Consider the following 21,056-nt stretch of genomic DNA (forward strand, 5'->3'; position numbering starts at 1 on the left):
TTTGCAAGATAAGGGAGTGAAGTGTTATGGGGAGCGGACGGGGAAGTGGCTTTGAGCCCAAGATCAGCCATGATCCTATTGAATGGCGGAGCAGGCTCGAGGGGCCAAGTGGCCTATTCCTGCTCCTATTTCTTATGTGCTGTGAAGGGTTGCAGTGGGTTGGGACCTCCCAGGGAGTTCTGTCGTTGTAATAAATAAGAAAGTAGATGTTAGAATAACCGCTAAACTTGTCATTTTTTGATTTGACATACATTAACCATCAGGCTCTGTCTGCAAAGCCAAGACTCCTGTGGAAGGCCTGGAGCTGGTGACGGGCTGGATCTTGCTAATTGGGTCTTGCTGTGCTGCGGGGGCTTTGAGCAGTCTCGTGCCAGAGGCCAAGCTTTCACCCTCACTCAGGCGTGTAGGTGTCATTCCGTAAAACATACAAAAAGAAAAGAAAACTGGATTGGAGTGTGTTGAGTAATACTGCAGGACACCATCTCCTGAGCCACACTCGAGTAGTATGGGTTGTTTTCCAGCGATTGTTTCAAGGTACAGCTGCCAGCAGCCTCAGTCATGCGTGCTGCTTGAGAGAATGTGAAATCAGTGTTTATTCTGCACATTTTAGAAGCAGCAAGTGAAGCAGGAATGTGACTGTCCGATCTGAATGATGCTGATTATGGCAGGAAGCAGGAGGTTGACCTGGGCTGGGTCAGTTTTACGCAATTTAAATTTTAACCACACACCTAATTCAGTTTAAATGATCTCGGGGGCTGTTGCTCAGAGGCATGTGTACCGTAGGTTATGATATTCAAGCGTGGGGCCGTTACCTAATGTGACTGTTACTGTACGCCCCTGCTGCCTGCTAGGAGACCCAGGGCCACCTCGTGATGCGGTTGTGCCAATCTCTGGAGAAGGCAGCAGTATGTGAGCAGCCTCTGTGGCACCAGCACCATTCTGTCTGGACACAGCCGAGCCAATCCGGTCCCCACCTGACACTCGCACGGGGGGAGGGGGATCACTGGCTCGTGAGCAGGAGCAGGAGGAGGAGGCCTGGCTCCGTTTTCTTCCCCTTTGCCTGAACGAGGGGCACTTGGGTATGAATTAATCTCGGGCAGAGCGCAAAACTCGCTGCCGATTCGCTATCACCCAAGGTGAATTTCTACACCACTGAGCCCAGTTGGAGCCCCGGATGTCGTCTTGGCTGAGACCAGCTAACTCAGCACAGACTGAGACTGGACCCCGGGTGTTTACACATTGCGCTGGTGGAGAACCTGTGAAGATTTTCTTTCTGATAATTTTGAATATCTCTCGTCGTGTAGTTGTGGACTTTCCTTTTAAGGTGTCTGTTTATTTAGGCTTGTGTACAGTAGATTATGATATTCAAGCATGGGGCCATTACCTGTTGTGACTGTTACCGTATGCACATATCTTCAGAGAAACACCAGGACATACAGAAAGAGGCTAAACTGATGAAGTGACTCTGCCAGGAGCAGTGCCTGCCCTCCGTGGAGCTCCTCCTCTCACGAGCTGTCACTGGAAGCCCGTTCTTCATCAAGTGACCAATCACAATTTGATCAATAGCCAACTCACGTGGGCGAAGATTTCCTCTGTGTAATTATTGTGTCACAATAATAAACCCCTTCTTTATAAAGATGTGGGTGATTGCATTGCACATGGCAACATCGTAAACCTCCCCCTAGCCTGCCGTTTGGAGGTGTGGTACACTCTGACCTTTAATCTCACAACCCAAAAGCTCTTTTTTTTATTTGTTCCTGGGATGTGGGCGTCACTGGCAAGGCCAGCATTTATTGCATACCTTGTTTCTCAATTGTATCTGGGAAATGGTGGTGTCAATTTCTCCGTCTTCCTGTATTTAAGTGGTAAAAATCACGTGTGTGTTTAGTGTGCACTTCTCTCCATGTGTGTACTTAGTGTGCACTTCTCCTTTCATCTGTATGCTTAATGTGGACATCTCTCCATGTATGGGTGCAGCACTGCCAGGGCCCTGGGGCAGCTCTGTTTAACTCCTTTGGTCAATAGCAGATTGTCTTCACATGGCTCAGAGCTGGTGATGGGGCAGATATTCAATGCTGATCAGGGGTCTACTTCTCCTCTGGCTGGACCTTTTGTATTTCATCTCCGTGTACGCTTGCGTCTCTCCTAGAATAAGTGGAAATTAATTATGAACATCCTTGAGCGTCATCTAATGGCACTGTACTTCTCCCACAGTTCCACGAGTAAATGGACACACAAAACCAGATCGGCATCGCAATGCAGGCGGCTACGAGAGTGCCTCCACAGTGATGAGCAGTGAGCTGGACTCGAGCAGCTTCATCGACTCCGATGATGACAACACTAGCAGGTAGGAGCAAAGGTGATGTATCATCCAGATAGTAGTACAGATGATGGATGGTACACATAGTAGTACAGGTGATGTACAGTACAGGTAGTAGTACAGGTGATGTATGGTACACATAGTAGTACAGGTGATGTACGGTACAGGTAGTAGGACAGGTGATGTATGATACAGTTAGTAGGACAGGTGATGTATGGTACAGGTGGTAGGACAGGTGATGTATGGTACAAGTAGGACAGGTGATGTATGGTACAAGTAGTAGGACAGGTGATGTATGATACAGGTAGTAGGACAGGTGATGTATGGTACAGGTAGTAGGACAGGTGATGTATGGTACAGGTAGTAGGACAGGTGATGTATGGCACAGGTAGGACAGGTGATGTATGGTACAAGTAGTAGGACAGGTGATGTATGGCACAGGTAGTAGGACAGGTGATATATGGTACAAGTAGTAGGACAGGTGATGTATGGCACAGGTAGTAGGACAGGTGATGTATGGTACAAGTAGGACAGGTGATGTATGGTACAAGTAGTAGGACAGGTGATGTATGGTACAGGTAGTAGGACAGGTGATGTATGGTACAAGTAGGACAGGTGATGTATGGTACAAGTAGTAGGACAGGTGATGTATGGTACAAGTAGTAGGACAGGTGATGTATGGTACAGGTAGTAGGACAGGTGATGTATGGTACAAGTAGTAGGACAAGTGATGTATGGTACAGGTGGTAAGACAGGATGTATGATACAGGTAGTAGGATGGTGATGTACGGTACAGGTAGTAGGGCAACAAACAAATGACATCCTCTAGGACTGTAACCGTGATGGATTATCCTTCCTGGCCCCTCTACACCCAAACGTCATCCTTGCTAAAGCATTTCACCTCCGTTGTGTCGCTCGCTGGGACTGTTCTTGTTTGTTCCACACTTACCTAACCGATTGTAGTCAGAGCCTCTCCAACAATGGCTTCTTTTCACATCCGCTGCACCTTTATCTCCAGCTGACTCTCACTGGGGTTTAGGCCCCCTCCTCTTTCCTGAAGGTGCTAACTCTCACTGGGGCTCAGGTCCCCTCCCCTCCTGAATTCTTCGTGTGTGAGTGTAGACAGTGAGTGTCAGCAGGATAGTCAGGCCTGGGGCCATTACAGCGAGCCTGATCCTGTCCCCAGAAGGAATCACTAAACAGCAATCAGGACAGACAGTGTGGCTGATTTATTTTTCCCTTCACTAGCTCAGTGACACTGAGAGGATTGGTAGCCCGAGCTGTGACCAGCTAACTCTGCACAGATCTCGAACTGAAACTGGGTCCATGCTGGTTTCATGGCTCATGGAATTTTACAGTACAGAGTTAGGCCGTTCTGCCCATCGACCCTGTTCTGGCTCTCTGAACAAACTCTCCATTTCGTCCCATTCCACTACCCTTTCCTTATTCAGCCCTTCATCCCTGGGCTGGCTCTCTGAAAGAGATATACATTTATCATACCCTTTTCAATTTAGTTTTTTCAAATACTTATCCACTTCTCTTTTAAAAACTATACTGGATGTTGCCTCATTCACTGTTTTTGGTCAAGCATTAATTGTCCTAAAATCCCTCTGCATAAAGAAATTCTCCCATCCTCTCTCTCAATTCTCCTGGTGATGATTATGTCCTCTAGTCACTGACTCACCGACCAGTGGAAATAGCTTTTCCTGATTTGCTTTACAAAAACCTTCCATAATCTTGAACACTTCTCCCAGCCTCCTTAATCTCCTCTCTTTTAATGAAAAGAGCCCCAATTTCTCTTGTCTGTCTCTCATTTCTAGGACCACTCACCCTGGTATTGCTTCAGTGAATCTCCTGCACACTTTCCCTGACTCAGTACCGTACCACACATTTGGTGTTTTAATGGCTGAGGCAAGCAATATAGAGAAGGGGAGGGGTGTCCAATAAGTCAGAGTAATTACCAGCGGTGGAACACAAACTTTGCCGTAATTCCTTCTAACCCAGCTTGTCTGAGGCAAGGAATAATGGCGAACAGTCTCCTCGCTACTCATCTTCACTTTGCCATAGAAAACAAACCAGTTTGGAGCGAGGCGATTGGAAGGCGATTAATTGATCTGTTTGTTTATTGCTTCAGTTGCTGGCCATAAACCTCGCAGTCTGGACTGACATAGACCCAGCAATTTAAGCCTCAAACCTGAAACGTTCGTTAGCTGCATCTCGAAGCTCGTTAATCTTGCTCCTGGCAGAAATGTGAGCTGATTTTACAAGCCGAGTAGCCAACTTGTTAAACTAGAAGCTGAAAAATGTGAGTCACGTTAGTTATGTTACAAGAAAGAAAGCCTTATTAAAACATCCTCTCACTGTGCAGAATCCGAGCAGAGTCTGTGCCGGTTGGGAGACAATCCTCCCAAAGTGCCAACTTTGGCTCTGTTGTAGAACTCTCCTCTCTGAATCAGATGATTGAGTTCGAGCCTCACTACAGGACTTGAGCCTGTAATCTGGGCCGACACTCCAGCACAGTGCTGAGGAATGCTTCACTGTCGAAGGGGCCGTCTTTCGGATGAGACATTAAGCTGAGGTGGATGTTAAAGTGCCCATGTCACTATTGGATGAAGAACAGGGATTCCGTGTCCGAACCAACATTCCTCCCTCGACCAACACCACCAAATGCAGATTAACGGGGCATTCATCTCATTTCTGTTTGTGGGAACTTGCTATGACTAAACTTGAAAAGTAATTAATTGACCATGAAGCACTTTGGGGTGTCCTGAGGGTGTGAGAGGCTCTTTAGAAATTCTTCCTTGTTGAATAGAATCCAAACATAATTTTACAATTGCAGAGGAGAATTTTATAGAACTTGCTCGGGGCAACAGCTTGGGTTTATAATATGGTGTGTGAAGTGGGGGGTGGGGGTGTCCGTAATCTGTCCCCCTCACCACAGATTTGTATTTTATTTTATGTGTCAAATTCTTTATAGAATCAAATAAAGTAATCACAGCCTTTTAAAAAAAATCTTATTTCCATTTTAGCCCTCCTCTCCTGAAGGTGCTGACTCTCACTGGGGTTCAGGTCCCCTCCTCTCCTGAAGGTGCTGACTCTCACTGGGGTTCAGGTCCCCTCCTCTCCTGAAGGTGCTGACTCTCACTGGGGTTCAGGTCCCCTCCTCTCCTGAAGGTGCTGACTCTCACTGGGGTTCAGGCCCCCTCCTCTCCTGAAGGTGCTGACTTTCACTGGGGTTCAGGTCCCCTCCTCTCCTGAAGGTGCTGACTCTCACTGGGGTTCAGGTCCCCTCCTCTCCTGAAGGTGCTGACTCTCACTGGGGTTCAGGTCCCCTCCTCACCTGAAGGTGCTGACTCTCACTGGGGTTCAGGTCCCCTCCTCTCCTGAAGGTGCTGACTCTCACTGGGGTTCAGGTCCCCTCCTCTCCTGAAGGTGCTGACTCTCACTGGGGTTCAGGTCCCCTCCTCACCTGAAGGTGCTGACTCTCACTGGGGTTCAGGCCCCCTCCTCTCCTGAAGGTGCTGACTCTCACTGGGGTTCAGGCCCCCTCTTCTTTTCTGAAGGTGCTGACTCTCACTGGGGTTCAGGTCCCCTCCTCTCCTGAAGGTGCCGACTCTCACTGGGGTTCAGGTCCCCATCACTTCTGAAGGTGCTGACTCCTTGCTGGGGTTTGGTTGCAGGGGAGCCAGTAGCCCTGCAGTACCTCATCCAAGTGAAAGCTGAGACAGTGAATTTTAGTAAGCTATTGAACTACGGGGGAATCACAGCTATATGCTGATCCTGTCTCCCAGTGTCCACACTCGCACACTTTGCAAAAAGAGTCACTGGGTAGTGATCAGGCACAGGAGCCCGGGCTGTTTACTCCTCCCTAGCTGAGGGGCACTGAAGCCAATTGCCTGCAAGCTTCAGAACCAACTGAGCCACTGGGACTGAGGTTGTGACACTTTAATGCTGTAAGGAGGAAATATGAGTGTTGTGTAGTTAAGAAGACGATGCTTGGCTACCTGCTCAATCCAGTCACTCACTGCTCTTGGGGCTGATTCTAATGATTTTGGAAGTGGCGTTTGTCCTTCCTAATTTTATTTTAACTTACTTTAGCTATAAAATCTTTTTCTGATTATTTTGAGCTCTGTTGAAGTGAGTATGCGATAGGCAGCTGGTTTGCACCAAGTGAAACTTTGATCGTTCAGCCACAGCCCATCCCCAACACAGCAGAAACCAGAAGAATTTCTATGTTCGAGTTGAACACTAAGACCTTTTCAAAGGCAGTGAGTGAGAGGATCTACGTTTGATGTTGGGAGTGTACAACTGAGGCTGGATTTAGAGTCTGTGTGTGTTACTGGTTCTGTTCTATAACATAGAATCATAGAATGATACAGCATAGAGGGAGGCCATTTGGCCCATCGTGCCTGTGCCAGCTCTTTGAAAGAGTTATCCAATTAGTCCCACTCCACTGCCCTTTCCCCATAGCCCTGCACATTTTTCCAATTCCTTTTGAAAGTTACTATTGAATCTGGTTCATCCAACCTTTCAGGCAGTGCATTCCAGATCATCATAGCTCGTTGCATAAAAAGATTCTCCTCATCTCCCTCCTGGTTCTTTTGCCAATTCTCTTTACATAGGATTACATAGGATATATGGCACAGAAACAGGCCATTCGGTCCATGCTGGTGTTTATGTTCCACACGAGCCTCCTCCCGTCTTTCCTCATCTAAATCTATCAGCATAACCCTCTAGTCCCTTTTCCCTCATCTGCTTGTCCAGCCTCCCCTTAAATGCATCTATACTATTCGCTTCAACCACTCCCTGTGGTAGCGAGTTCCACATTCTCACCACTCTCTGGGTAAAGAAGTTTCTTCTGAATTCCCGATTGGATTTCTTGGTGACTATCTTATATTGATGGCCTCTAGTTATGCTCTTCCCCACAAGTGGAAACATTATCCACTCTATCAAAGTTTTTCATAATTTTAAAGACCTCTATTAGGTCACCCCTCAGCCTTTTTTCAAGAGAAAAGAGACCCAGCCTGTTCATTCTTTCCTGATATGTATACCCTCGCATTTCTGGTATCATCCTTACACCCTCTCCAGTGCCTCTATATCCTTTTAATAATATGTCGACCAGAACTGTACGCAGTAACTCCAAGTGTGGTCTAACCAAGGTTCGATACAGGTTTAGCATAACTTCCTGACTTTTCAATTCTATTGCTCTAGAAGTAAACCCTAGTACAGTACTTGGTTTGCTTTTTTTATGGCCTCGTTAACCTGTGTCGCAACTTTTAAGTGATTTGTGTATTTGTACTCCTGAGCCCTTTGTTCCTCTACCCCACTTAGACTCGCACCCTCCAAGTGATAAGTGACCTCGCTATTCTTCCTACCAAAATGTAATACCTCACATTTATCTGTGTTGAACTTCATTTGCCAATTATATGCCCATTCTGCAAGTTTATTAATGTCCTCCTGTGATTTGTTGCAGTTCTCCTCAGTATTGACTATCCCCCCCCAATTTGGTGTCATCTGCAAATTTAGAAATTGTGTTTTTAATTCCCAAGTCTAAATCGTTAATGTAAATTGTGAACCGCATAAGTCCCAGCACTGATCCTTGTAGAACACCACTACCCACCTTCTGCCACTGTGAATAGCTACCCTTTACTCCCACTCTCTGCTTTCTGTCCTGAAGCCAGCCAGCAATCCATTCTGCTACTTGTCCCCTAACTCCACATTCTCTGACCTTGTTCATCAGTCTATTATGCGGTACCTTATCGAAGGCCTTTTGAAAATCCAGATAAATTACATCTACTGCATTACCATTGTCTACTCTCTTTGTTACCTCTTTAAAAATTCAATAAGGTTGGTCAAGCAAGACTTTCCCTTTTGAAATCCATGTTGACTATTCATTATTATATTTTTGGTTTCTAGATGTTCTTCTATTTTCTCCTTTAGTAGGGATTCCATTATTTTTCCTACCACCGATGTTAAGCTGACTGGTCTATAATTCCCTTAATAATCTTAAATCCATATCCTCTGGTTTCTGCCCCTCCTGCCAATGGAAATGATTTCTCCTTATCTACTCTATCTAAACCCTTCATGATTTTGAGTACCTCCATCAAATCTGCTCTAAGGAGAATAATCTCAGCTTCTCTAGTCTTTCCACGTAACTGAAGCCACTCATCCCTGGTACCATTCTAGTAAATCTCCTCTGCACTCTCCAAGGCCTTGACATCCTTTCTAAAGTGTGGTGACCAGAATTGTACACAATACTCTAGCTGAGGCCTAACCAGCAATTTATAATGTGTGTGTGTGTGTGTAGCTGCCCCTGTTCCCTCTGTCTCCTCACTGAGACTTGGCTAATACCAGCCCAGGTTTAGACGTGCCTCATGCAGGAGCTTTGTGAGGCTTGATTCCATTATGTTTTTTCCCCCAGTTTGCCTCCTCCACTCCTGAAGGCTTCGACTCTCTATGGGGTTTAGTTCCACAGATGCTGTTGCCACTCTGATACCAAATCCTAATGGCCACTGTTCATGCGTGAACCTGGACACTTAGGGTGTGAAATTGGTCTTTAACGGTAGTACAAGATGGCCGACAGTGATTTGGTGGGGGGGGGGGGGGTGTAAATCGGGCAGGGTGTATATTGGGCGGGGTGTAAAGAGGGTGTTTTAGGCTTTTTGTGTATTAGAGACAGAGGCGCAAACACTCCATTAATCAGCCCAGGAAGTACTGCACTGATGTGTACAATTACAGTATACATTGGCCTAGAGTTTACGCAGGTTATATCGGCGCAATCCAGCTGAAATTGACCAAACCAGCACAAAAGATTGCGGAATTTTAAACACAAGTTACATCAAGTGTTAATTGAGTTGCCATGATCTTTAACGCTGGTTTAAAAAACATCGCGGTGGACGCCAGCCCCGCCCACAAAACTGGCGGCACCCCCAGATTGAAATACCGAGCATGGCTAGTTTCCACCGATTATGGCTCGTTCGAGGAAGCTCTTCAAATTGAGCTGTTTTCTTCGGCGCACAGGCACTAGTCGGCACATTCTAAAAGTTTTTACATATTAAGAAACTGACTAGTAGTGTACAGCAATGAAACTAGTACTGTACATGGTTCAGTTTATTTTTTTTGTCATTTTCAGTGATTTAAAATCAGGTTACTCACAGGTGGAGGACTAAATATTCTTACTCAAAATGTTTATTTTTTGTGATAAACCCATTTTCAGCTGTATTAATAACATTGCACCTGGTTACACCTCTTAAATACATCAAGGAATATTTTTTAATGCAAAGAAAAAAGAAGAAACGATGAAATTCTATTGCTCAGCCCGATTGCGCTGGTTCATTGAAGATTTTACGTTTGTGATTATGCAAATGTGTTTGGGCGGAAACTTGAACTATAACTTCACTTCAGAAAAACAGCGCACTTTTAAGCACAATTGGCAGCCAGTTTCCCAATTGCATCCAAAGCAGAAACTCTACCTCATTGTGTTTTTTCTCTACACAAATGCTGTCTGACCTGCTGAGTGTTTCCAGCATTTTGTTTTTATTTCAGATTTCCAGCATCTGCAGTATTTTTACTTTTGTACAGTGAGTCCTTGACCCTGCAGTAGGTTTATAGTTCTGTCAGCTTGTAGAAAAGAATGTTGTCCTGACTGATGAAAGGATTATCGAGTGTGCTCGGAGCTCGCAGTACATGTAGAAAGTCCTACAAGAGAGGGGGCGGTACTGGACCTAATTCTAGGGAATGTGGCCAGCCAAGTGGAAAAAGTGCTAGTAGGTGAGCACTTTGGTGATCGTGACCATAATATGGTAAGATTTAAGGTGGTCATGGAAAAGGACAGGGATGGGCCGGAAATAAAGGTTCTAAATTGGGGGAAGGCCGATTTTAATAGGATAAGGCAGGATCTGGCCAAAATGGACTGGGATCAGCTACTTGTAGGAAACTCCACATCGGAGCAATGGGAGGCTTTCAGAAGGGAGATTGAGATCGTACAATGGCAACATGTTCCCGTAAAGGTCAAGAGTGGTTCCAAAAACCACAGGGAACCGTGGATGTCAGGGGATATACGAGAATGGATTAGGAAAAAAAGGAGGGCTTTTGGTAGATACAGAAGGCTAAAGACGGAGGAAGCCCTGGAGGAGTATAAAAAGTGCAGGGGGATACTTAAAAAAGAAATTAGGAGATCAAGGAGGGGCCATGAAATAACACTGGCGAGCAAAATAAAGGAAAATCCGAAGATGTTTTATAAGTATATTAAGGGTAAGAGGATAACTAGGGAAAAAATAGGGCCCATTAGGGACAAAAGTGGCAATCTGTGTGTGGAGCCGGAAGATGTAGGAGGGGGTCTAAATGAATTTTTTGCATCTGTTTTCACTATGGAGAAGGACGATGTAGACATAGAAATAGGGCGGGGGGACTGTGATATGCTCGAACATATTAACATCGAGAGGGAGGAGGTATTGGCGGTTTTAGCTGGCCTAAAAATGGATAAATCCCCAGGCCCGGATGAAATGTATCCCAGGCTGCTGTGTGAGGCAAAGGAGGAGATTGCGGGGGCTCTAACACATATATTCAGGACCTCTCTGGCCACAGGGGATGTGCCAGAGGACTGGAGAACCGCTAATGTAGTACCATTATTCAAGAAGGGTAGTAGGGAAAAACCGGGGAACTACAGGCCAGTGAGCCTAACATCAGTGGTAGGAAAATTATTGGAAAAAATCCTGAGGGACAAAATTTGTCTCCACTTGGAGAGGCAAGGATTAATCAGGGATAGTCAACATGGCTTTGTCAAGGGAAGATCATGTCTGACTAATTTGATTGAATTTTTTGAGGGGGTGACTAGGTGTGTGGATGAGGGTAACGCAGTGGATGTGGTATACATGGATTTCAGTAAGGCCTTCGATAAAGTCCCACACAGGAGACTGGTCAAGAAGGTAAGAGCCCATGGAATCCAGGGTGCCTTGGCACATTGGATACAAAACTGGCTTAGTGGCAGAAGGCAGAGGGTGATGGTCGAAGGTTGTTTTTGTGACTGGAAGCCTGTGGCCAGTGGGGTACCACAGGGATCGGTGCTGGGTCCCTTGCTGTTTGTGGTCTACATTAATGACTTGGATATGAATGTAAAGGGTATGATCAGTAAGTTCGCGGATGATACAAAAATTGGTAGGGTGGTAAATAGCGAGGAGGGTAGCCTCAGTCTGCAGGACGATATAGATGGGTTGGTCAGATGGGCGGAACAGTGGCAAATGGAATTTAACCCGGAAAAGTGCGAGGTGATGCACTTTGGGGGGACTAACAAGGCAAGGGAATACACAATGAATGGAAAGACCCTAGGCAAGACGGAGGGTCAGAGGGATCTGGGTGTGCAAGTACACAGATCCCTGAAGGCGGCGGAACAGGCGGATAAGGTGGTAAAAAAGGCATATGGGATACTTGCCTTCATTAGCCGAGGCATTGAATATAAGAGCAAGGAGGTTATGATGGAGCTGTATAAAACACTGGTTAGGCCACAGCTGGAATACTGTGTGCAGTTCTGGTCGCCACACTACAGGAAGGATGTGATCGCGTTAGAGAGGGTGCAGAGGAGGTTCACCAGGATGTTACCAGGGCTGGAGCGCTTCAGCTATGAAGAGAGACTGGGCAGATTGGGTTTGTTTTCCTTGGAGCAGAGGAGGCTGAGGGGGGACATGATTGAGGTGTACAAAATTATGAGGGGCATAGATAGGATGGATGCTGAGGAGCTTTTTCCCTTAGTAGAGGGGTCGATAACTAGGGGGCATAGATTCAAGGTAAAGGGCGGGAGGTTTAGAGGGGATTTGAGAAAGAACTTTTTCACCCAGAGGGTGGTTGGAGTCTGGAACTCACTGCCTGAAAGGGTTGTGGAGGCAGAAACCCTCACAACATTTAAGAAGCATTTGGATGAGCACTTGAAATGCCATAGCATACAAGGCTACGGGCCAAATGCTGGAATATGGGATTAGATTAGACAGGGCTTGATGGCCGGCGTGGACACGATGGGCCGAAGGGCCTCTATCCGTGCTGTATTACTCTATGACTCTATGACATGGATTCCTTGTCCTTTCTAGGAGAGGCAGCCGGTATCTTGCACATAATTTACAGGAGAGAGCAGTCGGGGATTGTTCACAGGCATGTTATATTCATGCAAGGACAAGAGAATCCAAACCAAATTCTTACCGGCTGCATGAGCTGTTTAAACAAGAACAGAACTTCCTAGAGCTGCCGAGCAGTTTGTTGTGATGGGGAAGCTGAGCCCTGTTCGTGTACAGAAGCACCGCAACTCTGCTGTCAGGATTGAGAGAATGCAAGTCAGGTCAGAGCAGTGTAAACGGTGCGAAGTCGAGCAGACACCTGGAAGGAGAGTCTCTCCGTCTTACCCAAGTAAACACTGAAGATAGGGAAAAGACAGAATTCCAACTGCATTTTATTCCACAAAATGAGAAATAGACAGCAGACCTACCAGGATCTAAAGGGGTTAGAGGCAGATTTATGTTCAGCTGGGACCTTGACTTGACGAGGATCTCGCACAGACCTGCTGTGTAGCTCCAGAATTAGCAATTATTATTTTAAACAACTGTAATTCTGGAGGAGCTGGATTGAACACCGAGAAAAAGATTCACCGAGCATTCCTCAGTACAATTAGTCACCTTTAAAGAGAAGCGCTCTCAACCAGCACACAGTGTCGGAGGTACGGTTGAACTGAACCACTGCAACTGTCGAGAAGAAGGGAGGAACCCAGCATAAAGAAACCCAAATGTATATGCAAGAAAATATCCATGTGTGTAAGTGTGGTGGTCTTAGTCCTGTAGAGAGTGTGATACTGATACCGTTCTGGGCCCCAGTCCCAGTCCTGTGCAGAGTGCTGACTGGACTTTCTTTGGTTCTTCAGGTTAAGCAGCTCGATGGAGCAGAGCGCTTCCTCTCGACTCATGAGGAGACACAAACGCAGGAGGCGGAGGCATCGCATGAGACAGATGGACAGGGTGAGATTGGAAACAGCACCTGACATAGCAGAGGGTGGGCTGGGAGGGGGAGAGCTGCCAACAACCCAAAACACACAGATGTATGATCGTACTAACAGGGTAACAAATTCAATCATTTGTTTTCTGTTTTTTTTTCCTTCACCATTCAAAGTTGCTCAGCAAGTTCATAGAGAGGGCAAACTTGTGGAATGAACGGAATACTTCATAACTATTATTGTAAGAAGAATTTTGCTGCTCAGCCGGCTAACTCTGACAGCCAGGCCCTGAGTGAACAGAATGGGAGTTATCTAGAACTTGAGGCTATGTAAACCTTTAGGTGCAGGAAAAGGTCATTAAGAACAACAACTTGCATATATATAGCGCCTTTAACATAGTAAAACGTCCCAAGGTGCTTCACAGGAGCGTTATCGGAACAAAATTTGACACCGAGCCACATAAGGAGATATTGGGACAGATGACCAAAAGCTTGGTCAAAGAGGTCGATTTTAAGGAGTGTCTTAATGGAGAAAAGAGAGGCGGAGAGGTTTAGGGAGGGAATTCCACAGCTTAGGGCCTAGACCGCTGAAGCCACGGCCACCAGTGATGGAGCGAAGGGAGTTGGGGGTTGGAGACTGTTTCATATAAATGTCACCCAAACTTACTGTACTGTTTCCGAAGGAAAGAGGCCAGAATTAGCCCCTTTGTTATTGAACAACCCCACCTTTTCACCATGTCCCTCAACCCCACCTTCTCACCATATCCTTCAACCCCACCTTCTCACCATATCCTTCAACCCCACCTTTTCACCATGTCCCTCAACCCCACCTTCTCACCATGTCCCTCAACCCCACCTTTTCACCATGTCCCTCAACCCCACCTTCTCACCATGTCCCTCAACCCCACCTTCTCACCATATCCTTCAACCCCACCTTCTCACCATATCCTTCAACCCCACCTTTTCACCATGTCCCTCAACCCCACCTTCTCACCATGTCCCTCAACCCCACCTTCTCACCATGTCCCTCAACCCCACCTTCTCACCATATCCTTCAACCCCACCTTCTCACCATATCCTTCAACCCCACCTTCTCACCATGTCCCTCAACCCCACCTACCTAACTTCTCCCCAGTGTCCTGGTCAATATTTATGTCTCAGCTATCATCTCTAAAACAGATAATCTGGTCATTATCACATTGCAGTTTGTGGGAGCTTGCTGTGCACATTTTTGGCTGCCGCGTTTCCCACATTTCAACAGTGATTACACTTCAGAAGTACTTCATTGACTGTAAAGCGCTTTTAGGCGTCCTGAGGTTGTGAAAGGTGCTATATAAGTGCAAGTCTTGCTTCATCAGAAATATCTGAAGAAACAAAAGGAATCAAAACGTTTAGTTTATCTTAATTTCTGTTAAACAACCAAACAAATGTTTTCTTTCATACAGTCCTCGTCATTGAGCAGCATCACAGATTCCACCATGTCCCTCAATATTATCACTGTGACACTCAACATGGGTGAGTGGCTCGTCCTTTTCTTTAACTATGTCTAGGCAAAGCTAAAGTTTCAGTGTGTGTTTATGGTAGTGTGAAGGTGAGTGTGAATTAATGGCGGTGTGAGTGGGGAATGCGTGTGTAAAAGCAGCTTGAGGGTGTAGTAAGTATTAACGGCAGAATGAGGGTTATTGTTTATTGAGCACTGTGAGGTTGGATGCTTTTGTTGGGGTTAGTTGGAGTGTGTTTATTGGGGTTAGTTGGAGTGTGTTTATTGAGCGCTGTGTGAGGCTGAGTGCTAGTGTTGTGTGTACAATAACCAAGACAGCCAAAGAGATTTTTTTTTTAAGTTCTATTTTAATGAATGTGGGTTAATTTCAATGTAGCAAATTGATCTTTATTGATATTGATTAAAAATGGAAAGCACATGTTCTATTCATGTGCAAATCTGTGAGTGGACAGGGAATTTGTTGCACCTTGGGAGGGCAGCAGATAACGTGCTCTTCCCTCAATTGCCCATGTATATGTAGACGCAAAATATCCTACAGAAGACCAGGGTCCAAAAGCACAGACACCCAATGACCTGCTTGGTTTGTAAATGTGAATAAAATAGAGTTTACTCACAACAATGAAAACAAGTTCATCATCTCTGAAAGGTCTCTGCATTTGTCATTTGGGACCTGCAGCATAAATTCTATGGGGCCTTTCTGGGCACTTGCTGACTACCCGCCTCCCTATCCAGGCGCCCAGTTTTATCCGCTGTTACCTCACCAAGTAGTATCACCGAGTCAGGGTCTTTATCACCGATACACGCTTTAACCAAGTCTAACTTCTTTTCCTTCTTCATTTCAGAGAAGTACAATTTCCTGGGGATCAGTATCGTGGGTCAGAGTAATGACCGGGGAGATGGCGGGATATACATTGGGTCAATAATGAAGGGGGGAGCAGTGGCAGCTGATGGCAGAATCGAGCCCGGTGACATGCTTCTGCAGGTCAGTGCCCACACCTCAGCATCATTCCAAGTAATACCTTTGACTAGGAGTGAGTCATCTGAAGCTGAAGTATACAAGCTCCAGCCCATGGAGCCATGTTAATTACCACTTCGCCCATGGTAACCATATCAATCCTGTTGGAAGTAGAGGGTTGGTTGCCGATGTTATGCCAGTTTTATGCTGTCTCCTGGTCTGTGGAATTTCCCTGAGTGCGATCCCTTTGATGACCAGTCAGGTCCTGGCAGAGGCCGCAGTGATTATGGTCGGGACTCTCGGAGCGACGCACCACAGGGAGACATTGTTAAACAAAATCCTTCAGGTTGACGGAAAAAAATTAAAACTTTTAATGCCTGATGTCTAGGTCCTTTCCCTCCTGCGCTGTGGCCCACCCCAGTGATGTTCTGCACCGTGGACCCTGGTGATATCCTGCATTGTGGACCCTGGCGTTCCCCTGGTGATGTCCTGCACTGTGGGCCTCGGCCCTCCCCTGGTGCTGTCCATCATAGAATGGTTACAGCACGGGGAAAGGCCATTCGGCCCGTCGGGCCCGTCGAGCCCGTGCCAACCCTCAGCTAGTCCCACTCCCCTGCCCTTTCCCCGTAGCCCTGCAAATTATTTTCCTTCAGATACTTATCCAACTCCCTTTTGAAAGGTAAGATTGAGTCTGCCTCCACCGCCCTTTCAGGCAGTGCATTCCGGATCTTAACCACTCGCTGCGTAAAAAAGTTTTTTCTTGCGTCGCCTTTGGTTCTTTTGCCAATCACCTTAAATCTGTCCCCTCTGGTTCTCGACCCTTCTGCCAATGGGAACAGTTTCTCTCTATCTGCTCTGTCCAGACCCCTCATGATTTTGAACACCTTTGTCAAATCTCCTCTCAATCTTCTCTGCTCCAACGAGGATAACCCCAGTTTCTCCAGTCGATCAACATAACTGAAGTGCCTCATTCCTGGAATCATTCTCGTAAATCTTTTCTGCGCCTTCTCTAAGGCCATTCTCATCCACCCTAAAGTGTGGTGCCCAGAATTGGACACAGTACTCCAGTTGGGGCCGAACCAGTGTTTTAAACAGGTTCATCATAATTGCCACACTTTTGTACTCTATACCTCTATTTATGAAGCCCAGGATCCTGTAATCCTTTTTAACTGCTTTCTCAACCTGCCCTGCCACCGTCAACAATTTGTGCACACATACCCCTGGGTCTCTCTGTTCGTGCACCCCCTGTAGGATTGTACCATTTAATTTATATGTCCGCTCCTCATTCCTTCTACCAAAATGTATCACTTCGCACTTTTCTGCGTTAAATTTCATCTGCCACGTGTCCGCCCATTTCACCAGCCTGTTTATGCCTTCCTAAAGTCTATCACTCTCCTCCTCACTGTTCACTATACTTCCAAGTGTCATCTACAAATTTTGAAATTGTGCCCTGTACACCCACGTCCAAATCATTAATATATGTCAAGAAAAGCAGTGGTCCTAGAACCAACCCCTGGGGAACACCACTGTGTACCTTCCTCCAGTCTGAAAAAGAACTGTTCACCACTACTCTCTGTTTCCTGTCACTTAGCCAATTTCGTTTCCATGCTGCTACTGCCCCTTTTATTCCATGGGCTTCGACTTTGCTGGCAAGCCTATTATGTGGCACTTTGTTGAATGCCTTTTGGAAATCCATGTACACTACATCAACCGCATTACCCTCATCAACACTATTTGCATTAAACAAATCTGTGCTGGCTTTCCTTAATTAATCCATACCTATCCAAGTAACTGTTAATTTTGTCCCTGATTACGGTTTCTAAAAGCTTCCCCACTACCAAGGTTAAACTGACTGACCTGTAGTTGCTGGGTTTATCTTTACACCCTTTTTCGAACAATGATGTAACATTTGCAATTCTCCAGTCCTCTGGCACCACCCCAGTACCTATGGAGGATTGGAATATTATGGCCAGTACCTCCGTGATTTCTGCCCTCAATTCCCTCAGCATCCTAGGATGCATCCCATCCACTCCTTGTGATTTATCTACTTTAAGTACAGCCAGCCTTTCTAATACCACTTCTTTATCAATTTTTATCCTATCAAGTGTCTCCACTACCACCTCCTTTACTATGTCTATGGCAGCATCCTCTTGGTGAAGACAGATGCAAAATACTCATTTAGTACCTCAGCCATACCCTCTGCCTCCATGCATAGGTCTCCTTTTTGGTCCCTAATTGGCCCCACCCCTCCTCTTACTACCCGTTTGTTATTTATATGCCTGTATTGGATTCCCTTTTATGTTGGTTGCCATTCTATTCTCATATCCTCTCTTTGGCCCTCTTATTTTCTCTTTCACTTCTCCTCTGACCTTTCTATATATAGCCTCATTCTCGGATGTATTTACAACCTGACATCTGTCATATGCGCTCTTTTTCTGCTTCATCATATTCTCCAACTGTTTCGTCATCCAGGGAGCTCTGACTTTAGTTGCTCTGTCTTTCCCCCTCGTGGGAATGCACTGAGAGCCTCGGCCCTCCCCTGGTGATGTCCTGCACTGTATGCCTGGGCCCGTCCTGTGACGGTGTCTTGCATGGTGGGCCTCAGCTCTTCACTTGGTTCTGTCTTGAACTGTGAACCTTGACCCTTCCCCTTATGCTGTCCTGACCTTGGGACTTGTCTCTCCCCTGGTGTCCTGCACTGTGAACCTTGAAGCTTCCCCTGGTAGTGTCCTAACCTTGGCTCTTGACCCTTGCCCTGGTAGTGTCCTGTACTGTGGGCCTTGACCTGTGCCCTGGAAATGTCCTGCCCTTGACCTGGTAGTATGTTGCACTGTGGGCCTTGACCCTTGCCCTGGTAGTGTCCTGGCTGTGATCTAGTAGTGTCCTGGCCTTGACCCTTGCCCTGGTAGTGTCCTGCTCTGTGGGCCTTGACCCTCCTGATAGTGTCCTGCATTTGGACTTTCACTATTGTTTCTTTGTTTAAAGAGACAAGAGCTTTTATGGTGAAATTTCTAGGGTATGTGTTTTTATGTTTTTGGGAGGTTTACTTGCAATATCTTTCTTGGTTTGGTATCTCAAGACACTCCAGTAGCCGAGCCCTCACTCCCTTTGACCCAGACTGCCTTTACATGCCCAATATGTAGGAAAATTGTAACGAGCCCAGGGTTTGAACAGAAAACCCTCATCACCATATTTTGTCTACTAGATACAACACATGCCCTTGCACGGCCTTCCTAGCCTTTGGAAACTGGTAGAATAAACACTTCACCAGAACGCGGCTTAGGATCTTAACTGGCAAACAGATTTAATAACCAGTAAGTGGATAGTGAACAGAAGCAATGACACAATGATTTACAGTAGTTACAGGCTTAACTATCCCTTCTCAGAATGATAGAAAATAACAGTCGCATCTGCTGCGCTAAACTTCAGTGTGACCTGACCTTGACCTTGCATGGCAGTTCACTGCTTACCTGAGTCTCTCGGGTTTATCGGTATCTTCTTGCTGGCTTCAGCTGATCTACTCATTTGAAACAAGACAGGCTGAGATGCACATTTAAAATTTGACTCGGACAAAGACATTTGTAATAACAACAGAAAATGCTGGAAAAACTCAGCAGGTCAGGCAACATCCGTGGAGAGAAATTTGAGTTGACGTTTCGGGTCGAACCCTTCTTCAAAACTGGAAAGAAAAGAAGATAGATCGAAGGCAGGGCTGCGATCGGACAAAAGAATAAAAGAAACAAAAGAAGTAAAAGAGACAATAAAAGGTATTAGAAGCTAGACGAGATGGTAATAGGCTGAGATTAGGTGTAAAGTGTACTGGCAGGGCAAGAGATAGCTGCCAGGTGTGAGAGAGAAACAAAAGGAAAGGGGGGGGGGAAAGGAGTTGAAAAATTACAAGAAAAAATGAAATAGGGGCCGAGGTTATGATCTGAAATTGTTGAACTCGATATTGAGTCCGGAAGGCTGCACAGTGCCTAATCGGAAGATGAGGTGCTGTTCCTCGAGTTTACGTTGAGCTTCCGTGGAACAATACAAGAGGCCGAGGACGGTGAGGTCCGAGTGGGAGTGGAGTGGAGAATTAAAGTGACGGGCGACCGGAAGTTCGGGGTCACCCTTACGGACTGAACGGAGGTGTTCCGCAAAGCGGTCACCCAATCTGCGTTTGGTCTCCCCAATGTAGAGGAGACCGCATCGTGAGCAGCGAATACAGTATACTAGATTGCGAGAAGTACAAGTAAATCGCTGTTTCACCTGGAAGGGGTGTTTGGGGCCCTGGACAGTGGGAAGGGGGAGGTATAGGGGCAGGTGTTACATCTCCTCCGCTTGCACGGGAAGGTGCCAGGCGAAGGGGAAGGGCTGTTTGGGGTGATAGAGGAGTGGACTAGGGTGTCTCGGAGGGAGCGGTCCCTGCGGAATGCTGAAAGGGCAGGGGAGGGGAAGATACGTTTGGTGGTGGGATCACTTTGGAGGTAGCGGAAATGCCGGAGGATGATCCGTTGAATGTGGAGGCTGGTGGGGTGAAAGGTGAGGACAAGGGGAACCCTATGTATCTCAAACTCGCATAGAGCTGCCAATCAAGCATATATTCAAAGCAAACCCACGGGATGTTTGTATTTTAACTGAATGGAATGGGCCCTCCCTCAAGAGACCTATCATAGACATAAAGTCTATTCTAGGACTATTGTATATCATAACAAGTTGGGCCAATTGCTCTGAGTGAATGTGTTGACAATGGCACAGTCACTAATTCTTCACTGTAGTTGTGACGGGTCAGTGGCATGGAGTGTGGCCTCTGCCATTGGTTGCCTTGCTGCCAATCACTGCCCATAAAAATCTCAATATGCTGAGGTGTAACAGTATGGGGCAGTGACTTCAAGGCAATGATCATATCTCAGGATTCAGCCAATCGATTTAAAACCTCTTTGCGATGTTATCTGAAAACTGCCTGCCACACGATGGCGCTACTGTCTCCCAGTCCATCGTAGCAGTCCCTGTTCCCTTTTCTGGCTCAGAGACTCCAGCCTGTCCCCTGATCTGAGCCTTCGCTCTGCTCTTCTACACTCTAGGTCAATGACGTCAACTTTGAAAACATGAGCAACGATGATGCTGTGAGGATTCTCCGGGAAATTGTCTCGAAACCTGGGTAAGTGGCACATTACACCAACTCATGTCACATGGGATAAAAAGAAGAACTGTTTGCATTTATACAACGAAAGACTTGCATTTATTTATATGACCTCAGGACGTCCCAAAGCGCTTTACAGCAAATGAAGTACTTTTGAACTTTAGTCACTGTTGTAATATAGGAA

The 21,056-nt window shown here is 46.3% G+C and overlaps 1 protein-coding gene across 4 annotated transcripts in view; it reads left to right on the forward strand.

Moving 5' to 3' along the window:
- The window catches only part of LOC147100674 (segment polarity protein dishevelled homolog DVL-1-like), a 139,314-nt gene that overhangs the window by 98,413 nt on the left and 19,845 nt on the right, over positions 1-21,056 (forward strand). For all 4 annotated transcript variants that reach the window (XM_085967179.1, XM_085967177.1, XM_085967176.1 and 1 more), the window contains 5 exons: positions 2,215-2,347; positions 13,221-13,314; positions 14,734-14,803; positions 15,632-15,771; positions 20,814-20,890. In XM_085967179.1, coding sequence (XP_085823305.1) covers positions 2,215-2,347; positions 13,221-13,314; positions 14,734-14,803; positions 15,632-15,771; positions 20,814-20,890 — 514 coding nt within the window. The remainder of the gene's footprint in view (positions 1-2,214; positions 2,348-13,220; positions 13,315-14,733; positions 14,804-15,631; positions 15,772-20,813; positions 20,891-21,056) is intronic.

This window comes from Somniosus microcephalus, chromosome 25 (genome assembly GCF_052327205.1).
Source record: "Somniosus microcephalus isolate GS21.2 chromosome 25, FLI_Smic_1.0, whole genome shotgun sequence".
In the NCBI taxonomy this organism is placed as follows: domain Eukaryota; kingdom Metazoa; phylum Chordata; class Chondrichthyes; order Squaliformes; family Somniosidae; genus Somniosus; species Somniosus microcephalus.